The sequence below is a fragment of the Nymphaea colorata genome, chromosome 7 (genome assembly GCF_008831285.2).
Source record: "Nymphaea colorata isolate Beijing-Zhang1983 chromosome 7, ASM883128v2, whole genome shotgun sequence".
In the NCBI taxonomy this organism is placed as follows: domain Eukaryota; kingdom Viridiplantae; phylum Streptophyta; class Magnoliopsida; order Nymphaeales; family Nymphaeaceae; genus Nymphaea; species Nymphaea colorata.
Window position 1 is genome coordinate 10,176,088 of NC_045144.1, and position 9,132 is coordinate 10,185,219.

The window sequence follows — 9,132 nt, forward strand, 5'->3', positions numbered from 1 at the left end:
TATATATATATATATGTGTGTGTGTGTGTGTGTGCATGTACATTACATATATTAGTGTGCTAATATATGTCTTACATATATAGATATGTGTATATTTTAGGGTACCTAGGTCATACTTGTAATTTTCCTTTTTCTTTTATGTATTTTTCTATTTCTTTTTACACCTTTATTATTATTTAAGAAGGGAACTAGCTGTTGGGCCTCTCTCCAACGGCTAGAATTCTAGCCGTTGGAAATGGCCCAACAGCCATTTCCCCTCCTCCTCTCTTCTTCCCTTGTATTATAAATAAGGGACTGTTGTCCCCTTTTAGGTTATGGCTTGTTAAGCCACATCTTGTAGTATTTTGCCTTGTTTGGCTGAAGATCAATATATTTTCCTTATCCTCTTGTTAGAGGATTCTTGTGTATTGCCTTGTTGAGTTAGTGAGAGATTCAAGAGTGATATTCTTGAAGTATTTGCCTAACTTGGGCCTGATTTACATCATCAACTCTCTTCCTATAAAAGAGATGTTAGAAATGGATCTAAGGGTATTGTTATGAAATGGAGGAAGTGGGTGTGGGACAACAAATCTATTCCGAGAGCATGTTGGTTTGTGTATATTGCTATGGCAGATTGCTCACTGATTCCAGATTGCAAAGATATGGGGTTTCTTGGCTTCTAAGTGCAGGTTGTGTCAGCAAACTATTGAAGATCACAATCATGTTCTGTTTTACATGTCATTATTCCTTGATGATCTGGAAATTTGTTGCTTCCAAATTTGTGATCTTTGTTAAACCTAGAGAAACCTTCTGCTCCATGTTTTTATGGTGGCATGGTAGGCAATTCTCGTGTAAAGAGTTTAAAGTTTGCTGGATGATTTGTTTCAGGCTTTCAGCATCACGGTTTGGAAAATATGGGGGGATTTAGGAATTTGTACTCCCATGAAGAAACTTATAAAGATGTTCCTGAAGCCAGGCAAGAAGTTTGGTGGGCATGTTTTGAAAATATTTTGAAACACCACTGGAAAGATCCGATGTTTATAAGGCAATCCATCTATGGTTGTTGATAGGAGTGTTCAGTCCCTTCTAGCATAATGATAGTTTGGAAGGATATCTGATTGAGATCGGCTCTGCAAAACCGACAAGCTATTTTTGTGTTGTCGTTTTTTGGTATAATGGAGAAATCATCTCCAAGCAAGCTCTTCCTGATACTTGATCTAGTGGTTTTGTTGAAACTGACTATGGCTAAGCCTTCTGCAGTATGTTCCTGATTGTGCGAAGAGTTTGGCTCAGAGAAAACAACGTGCAATGGAAATCATGGCTTCATGGTCTTAAGGAGTCAGCTTTATATCATGATAGTAATGTTCTTGGCAAGATGATAGTATGTAAACAAGCTTTATCTTTTGATGTTCTTACCTTGCTTTCTGAGCACAGGTTGTTAGACCTTTTGATCGACTTTGATGTACATTTTTTTTTTCTCCAATGGAAGGGGACCACCTTAGCCCACTTTCGTCGGACAATCACACTCCCATCCTAAATCTGTGCATGTAGAAGGATTACATGTTCGGTGGGAATGTTGAGACATTGCTGATAATTTTCAGAGAGACTGGCAGATTACCAACAATAACATATGATGTTAGCCTAATGTTGTAAACATCGGTGTGGCCAATACATATCGGCAAGATCGAGCTCAAAAAAATACATATTTTTTTTATAAGATAAAAAATAAAAAATAAAAACTAGACTGGCCCTGGCCAATAGGATGCACGTCCGTCGACATGCTCCAATATGGAATGATATTAACACCACAGAGCCAGCCCGAGAATGGCTCTTAATCGTGAAACGCCACTAATTTGCCGACTGCACTTTCAGTAGATTCTGCCTATCTATTACTACCAACTTGATGGTGTTTCATTTTAAGTGCATGTTCGTTTGCCAAGGTGATTTCTCTAAGAGGATTAGCAGTCTGCACCGTATATCGGTGAGACAAACACCAGATAAAAAGTCCGGGACTGCCTCTTCAAGTCTAACACAGCCAACATTGTGTGCCCTTTAAGACTAGTATACCAAACACCCATACGAAATCAATCAAACATTCCCTAAGAGAGGGATTGACCCATGGTGTGAACCGATACATCTTCATATTCACTCCATCGCTGTTATTTTTCAAAGACTAAACAAGCATCCATAAATCAGTCCAATTTGCCTGAAAGTTGTATGACCATGTAAGAAAAGTTGATATGGTAGTACTAAAGATCGCAGGTCTCCCATAGAAAAGGCCCAACCAGAATGACAGTAATTTTTTTATCACACCTGATCTGCCAAAGCTAAAATAAGACAGAAGCACTTTTGCAAAAATGGAAAGATAGAGAATGAAAAACTCATTTGACCTATAGTGCCGAGATGCAGAAGGATGACAATAGAATTTTCAAACAAACTTATAGTCGATGTTACTGACAGTATGCAGGAAGAGAATGCGGCTATCAACGAATGTGGACATCAAAACATCAAACCCTTTTTCCTAATTTAAATTGCTTTCCAAATATATTATAATGGTTATTGATCATAACTGTGTCCAATGTTTCAGTAATCAGTGGCTTGAGATCATCAATTCTCATTGCAGAAATTCACTCTTACAGATATCAACAAGCCGATCTAAAAAGTGAAGTATATGAAGTTTGTCTTAACTGTTACATAAATGGGAGAGGAAAAAGTATTATATGAACAGCATGAAGTACACCAGAGTTGGATTGTTATATTGACAAGAGCTGGTCTCCCACTGCTGAAAAAGGGTTACTTCCCTAGCAAACGGCGGCCACGTTCATTAGCACCTTTCACTCTATAGTTCAACTCTTCCACATCATCATGGAGGTGATCCAATGCTTTGTTTTGTCTGTCAGCATCCAAATCAGTACATGAAGTCATGGAACAATATAAAAAATTCACAAAACATTACGGAACACAATAATGCTGTAAATGCAAACCAAGGAAGTCCAATCTGAATGTCAGACATCTAGTTATGAAGACTATTCAAAAGGATGAAATATCTGAAGAGTAACAAGTTTACAACAATATCTGAAGGAAACCAGCTCAGATAACCATACGAATCTTACCTTTCTATCTCAGATCCCATGTCAACTGCCATAACCTTCAGGTCACCCAGCAAGTTGCTCAAATCAGAAAGGGCGTCATCTTGCTTTTCTTTTTCCAACTGTTTTTAGAAGAAAAAGCCAAGCATAAGCTGTGTTGCCAAGTCATATTGTTTTAGGTGGTCTTTATACCGTTCAATGACAGACCTGGATTCTTTCCTGAGCAGTTGATGCAGAAGGATGCTCTCGAGTCCCAGATTTGTCCTTGGGACCACGAGCTATTCCCAACCGCTCCCTCTGTTCTGTGTGTGCTGCTCTTCTTTTGAAGGAGTCGCCTGTCAACCAAGGGCTCAAATTCAACAAACTGTAACATTTTTTTATGAAATCAAAACCTCAAGACCGCATGTTACTGTAAAACCTGCCTTTTGTAATCACTGGACCAGTAATTTGTCGAGTTTTCTTTGGCTTCCAGGTTTTTGAGAAGATCCCACCGAGACTACCCAGCAGCTTCTCCCCCTGCTTGAGAAATCTCATAAATTAGGGATCACCAAAAGAAAACAGAAGATTTCAACAAAAGATTCCAGCTGATGAACCATTACAAGTTGTTTGAAATGGTAGTCAATGGCATGAAAGATGTACTTCTTAGGTAGTTCAAGGAACAGCTGTATGATTACCAAGATTTCACAGCTTGAATGCTGCAGAAGTTATTCCCTGCTTGCTTATTAAAGAACTTTGATATCATTATACACGTATCTAATATGACTTCGTTACTCTTCAAGTCTTATGCAGAAACAAATGCACTTGAACACACAGAATACAAGCAAAGATGCATGCCCAGAGTAAGGTACTTCCTCTGTAAGAAATTTTTCACTTGATATCCATGCAAAATAATGAACCTCAAAGGACATAACAGAATCTTGATATATAGGTCAAATCTAACTATTCAAGGATGCGAACAATCTAGAATATGCGGAAATATACCTAGCTGACAGATTGGCTAATGAATTTGAGGCAAACCGGAACCTGGAAAACAACAGATCCCATCATTGACTGCTTGGCAAGTATTGAAGGCAAGCATCCGGACCAGGTTATCAATATACCTACCATCTCAATTACCAAGGTAACTTCAGATCAAAAAGCAGCCCAGACTAGGGCCCCTCAAATTCCAAACCAAGTACAAGTAGGTTCTTTTCAGACAGGTTAAATAGAGCATCTGAAGAAAACTAACTGCACTCCAGGTCCCAGGTCAGAAGATATTTTCATATAGGTGTACAATTTAGGCAAGATGTAGCTGCTAACATTTTTCTTCAGTTGATGCAGTAAGCATAACTTCCAACAATTGGAAAGATCATTACGTCATATTTCATTAAAACAAGTGTAAAAGGATAAAAAAATTCACTTTTGTAGTAACTTCATGTTATCAAAATATTGCAGCTCATCATCTGCATCTTTCAGTTATTGAAGGAGACTACCATAATAGCACGTTATACAGAAAGAAATCTCTGGCATTTTAAGGGATTTCCTTCTTCCTGACCAAAATACTTTCAGATGACAGTGTATGACCTAAATTGGTGGGTAGTAGATAATTTTTCTGAGACTAGTTATTCACATAAACTGTGACAGCATATCCTCATAGCTCATTGTCCATAAAAAATGCCATATAAGATTATGTCTATGAGCGAATACGAACAAATATGAAATGGTTGTCAATATAGAAAACCAGTCTAACCACACATTACAAACAAAAATCTCCAAACTACTGAGCCACATCAGAAAAAAAAAACACGCAAACAAATCGATGGTAAACAGGAATTGCACATGTTTGCCCTACAGCAAACTACATCTCGTTATTCAAATATCAAATGCGAACTGGTAAATTTGTCATAATTGCAACTTCCAAAATTTGAGGATGAGAGACTACGAAACTTATATCCACCACTCTCAAAAGTCAAAAGCAAAATTATCATTTCGGTGGAAAGAGAATGTCATTCAGAAGACCGTAGTAGATCTTTTTCACAAAAAAATTTGCGACATATAAAGATGATCTTTTTGATGAACAAGATCATGTTGTGTCATTAGTTCCTAGATAAGCATGATCTATTATGAAACCTTTCCAAGCAAAAAGGAAATGCTGTTTAAGTTTGTTACTATTTGTATCAGACACAGATAAGATGTCAATTCTAGTTTGCCCCCCGGCAGGATCTTTCTACACAAACAATAGTCATACTCGATAAGAACCTAACCAACTTTCCAATAAAAATTCCTTAAAACACGTTTCGAAGTGGAGGAAATCTCATATAAAAAAAAACACAAAAATTACAAGCGAACTTGCAATATAAGCTTCTCCATCAAGCTAACTTGCAATATAAGCTTCTCCATAAAGCTAACTTGCAATATAAACTTCTCCATCGAAGGAGAAATTTGTCACATAAAAATTTTAAATTTCCGGGAAAAAATTTCACAAGAACATTTTTCGTTTTCAAATATGAGAAAAGTTATGACTTTTTCAAACTCTTCAACTTTCCCATTACCAAGCATGCACAACTTTTAAGCCTTCCACAGGGTAAAGGTAAACAACAAAGTAAAGGTAGTCTTCCGTTCCTGAGTTCATTAACAATTAGAATTTCCCATTAAAAAGCTGTTCCAAAAGACCAAATCAACCAAAGAGGAGGACGACTATGATCAGAAAAGTATGTGTAATCATAAGTTAATTAAATCGATCATCTCAGCACATCGAGATCGAGTCAAGGTCCAAATGAGAATGGGCAAGAATATTCACCCTGCTAAGTTCTTGATCTACGCCCACTGCCTGCATATGTGTCCTTTCAATCTGCTCTCCTTGCTGATGAAGCATGATCATCGTCCTCGTCCCGTCTTCCCTTATATCCTCTGCAATTTTCAGGCAGTTGTTCACGGCATCCGTCGTCTCCTCCGACTTATAGACCGCATAATTCTCCAGCTCCTGGACCGACTGGTTCTCAAACCCACCCTCATCGCGGAAGTCGTTCTTGTAGCGATCTCTCGCCGCCCGCGGCACCGAAAAACGAGAATTTGAAGTGGAATCTTCCACCTGTGCTTGAGACGTGAACAATTCATCCCTCTGCTTCTGCTCTTCTGCCGTACTCTTGGGCTTTAGCGTCTGAGCTTGCGCAGCCCCGTCTTCCTTCGATTTCCCGACCGTCCACATGGCAGACCCGCCGATGGAGGCGGCCTTCTCCTTCACCTGGGCGACGAATCCGCCACCCATGATCCTGTAACGACTATTGCCGCCCTTCGACTGTTGCTGACTTTCAGAAACGCCTTCACCATCGCTGAATGGGTTTCCGGAACCGGTTTTTCCAGGCCCTGCCTTGTCATGGTCGTCATCAAAGGGGTTGCTGGAGATGGCCGGGAGAACGGGCTCGGACGACCGTCTTGTGGGCCTCGGCGGGGGCCTTATGTCATCGTCGGAGTCAGAATCAAACGGGTTACTCGCGCGATTTGCAGAATTGGCATAACGTTGCCCAGTTCTTGACATGGTGGCGATGGTGCTAACGCAAGAAAATCAATAAAGTGGGCAAGAAACCAGCGAATCCGAAGAGTGGCAAGAATTGAGAGTCAAATAAGACTCCTGTAACCTTAACCAAGAAGTAACTGCGAACAGATTTTATAGCATCATTATAGACAAAGGTAGAGAAACTGGCGAAGCGAGAAGAAGTTTAATTTGACGAAAATGGCAGAAGAAATATGAAAAGAAGAAGAAATAGCAGAAGACAAGAAGAAACCACGAAGAGAAGGAGAAATAAAAGAAGTTACGAAGTGGGTAGTTGATCAAATGACGGAAATGATAAACAAAACATCAAAAGAAGGCAGAGGACGTAGAATTTCCAAATGGGTGTCGTGATTTCCAATTCATTATAACTGAAGACTTTAGCCAACCAGAAGAAATAGACGAAGAAACAAATGCGAACAAGAAGAGGAGATTTCAGATGGATGTGGGCGCTGCAAGCCGAGTCAAAACAGCGTTTATAGGAAGGTGGTGAGAAGGAGAATCCTCACATACAATACGAAAAACAAAAGGATAATAAAGAAAGGAAGATTCAACTCAGGGAGAGAGATATGGAGAGACCGTTGTGAATCCGTCAACATCCGCCATTCACCACAGGAGGTAAACCCCCTAAAAAAAAAAAAGGATAAAGGGGATTTCCATTTTTTCCACAGTATATATATAGAATTTGAGAACAAGCAAATGACGAACAAGTCCTTAGTTCGCCAGGTCTGAGGTTCTAAGTTGACTCCAACCGCAGGTCAGCTAGGGTACATGTTGGTGCTGCGTCTTCATACATGCTTTACAATTATTTACCTATATATATCTTAGCCGAAAATTTTTTACTCCGTCACTAATGTCCGCTATTAAAAATAGAGTGAGAAAATTATATTAGTTGACATGCATTAGATTTACAGGCGAATGTGAAATCTAACCTGAGCCGAGGAATGAAACAGAAAGGGTGCCATCTCTGGAGCAATCCCCTTAATCAACGAAACAGAAAGGGTGCCATCTCTCTTCAAAACAACAGGGAGCAATCCCCTTAATCACCAGGACCATGTTTTTTCCTATTAAAGCACTTTTGCATGAACACGTTATTGTTTTGCGCTAACCATGGGGACTTGATGGAAGAGTTCAAAAGCAGAGACGTTGGTACATGGGCTTCAAATTAAATGCCCTTTACAAGGCCCTTTCTATAACTATCATGCTTTTATTGAAAATACAAGACAGGTACAACTATTAAAAATAAATCACATAGTTCGACAATGACAATGAGATATTGGAGACATGTTCAAATCATTGCGTTATCTTGGTCTAATCCCAAGCCTAGAATTTAGAAAGTAATGGGGCCTTTACTTACCTTGAATGGAGCTTGTGGTTTTACAGGCGGGGCTAATCAATAAGTGGTAAACCTGCTAATATCACTAGAACTGACAAAAGCTTTTATATTTTGAAACTATTGGGTTTCTCAGTCATCCATGTTCATAACTACCCAATTTACCCAAATGTTAAAAGAACTAGGGCTATGCAGGTGGTCTAAAAGAATTTTGAAGGCTGCCTACAGGCCTGCAAGTTTTCAATTAGTAATAGACCTTGGCAGCCATAGGACCCCTCCCCCGGGCCCAAGTTTGCTTGTTGTGTGCCCCTAAACCAGAAATTCTTAGCTCCACCATTGGTCATTGCTGATACCTTTTACACTTTCTTAGTTTAGAAAAAAGGGAAAACAGAGAAAATATAAGCAGTGGTAAAGCCAGAAAAATTTTGTGGAGGGAGCACTTTTCACATATTTTCATATCAAAAGGGGCACTCATATATATAGCATAATAAAGATATTAATTTGGAAATAAAGGAACCTTGAGGAACAGCCCATATGTGTCTCTGCCTCTGAATATAGGAACATTATGCCCAACAAACTGCTCATGTCTGCGATGACTTCACATGCATGGCTAAGTAGGTCAGCTTGAAAACTTCATAAATTGAAGCCATTATACAGTTAAATATCTGAGGTGGGTCTTTTTTGTTAAACAAGCTACTTTATTATTTTTTTTGGTCAACTATAAACAAAATACGAACATGGGCAACTGTTATCCAAGTTAAAGTCTTTGAATCCAAGTCATGATTCTACTATTTTTACTGTCAAGTGTTTCTTTGGTGTTGTCACCCTTTATCATTAAAAAAGTAAACGGGCAAAGAGACATCATGTTCTTGAACAATGGACTAGATTACATGCATTCTGCAATAAAAATTGTTTACTTGTCCAAGATTGAGAGAGAAGTTCAAGTCATAAGAACAATAAAAACTGGGAAGGGATGATGCTTCCTAGATTAGGCACTTGATTGACAATTCTTAATTCTTTCCATCACTCTCTAAATATGGTACAAGAGTCGTGAAAAGTTTTTACTTTCCCTGATTAGGGAGATAAGTAGTCTTTCAAGAATAGGGTAAAATATTTCTTGGTGAAACATTTTCTCCCGGGGATACGGTCGCGTTTTTGTTCTTGTTGACTAGGTCCGTGCTAACATGGCTAAGTCTTTCTCT

The 9,132-nt window shown here is 38.9% G+C and overlaps 1 protein-coding gene across 1 annotated transcript; it reads right to left on the minus strand.

Moving 5' to 3' along the window:
- Window positions 1–2,510: 2,510 nt before the first annotated feature.
- LOC116258036 (SNAP25 homologous protein SNAP33) lies at window positions 2,511–7,217 on the minus strand. The gene is made up of 5 exons (XM_031635094.2): window positions 5,848–7,217; window positions 3,491–3,584; window positions 3,276–3,403; window positions 3,093–3,190; window positions 2,511–2,872 (listed from the first exon to the last, which is right to left on the minus strand). Exons 1-5 carry the CDS (start codon window positions 6,583–6,585, stop codon window positions 2,773–2,775), a joined length of 1,158 nt encoding a protein of 385 aa, XP_031490954.1. The 5' UTR covers window positions 6,586–7,217; the 3' UTR covers window positions 2,511–2,772.
- Between the last annotated feature and the right edge of the window lie 1,915 nt (window positions 7,218–9,132).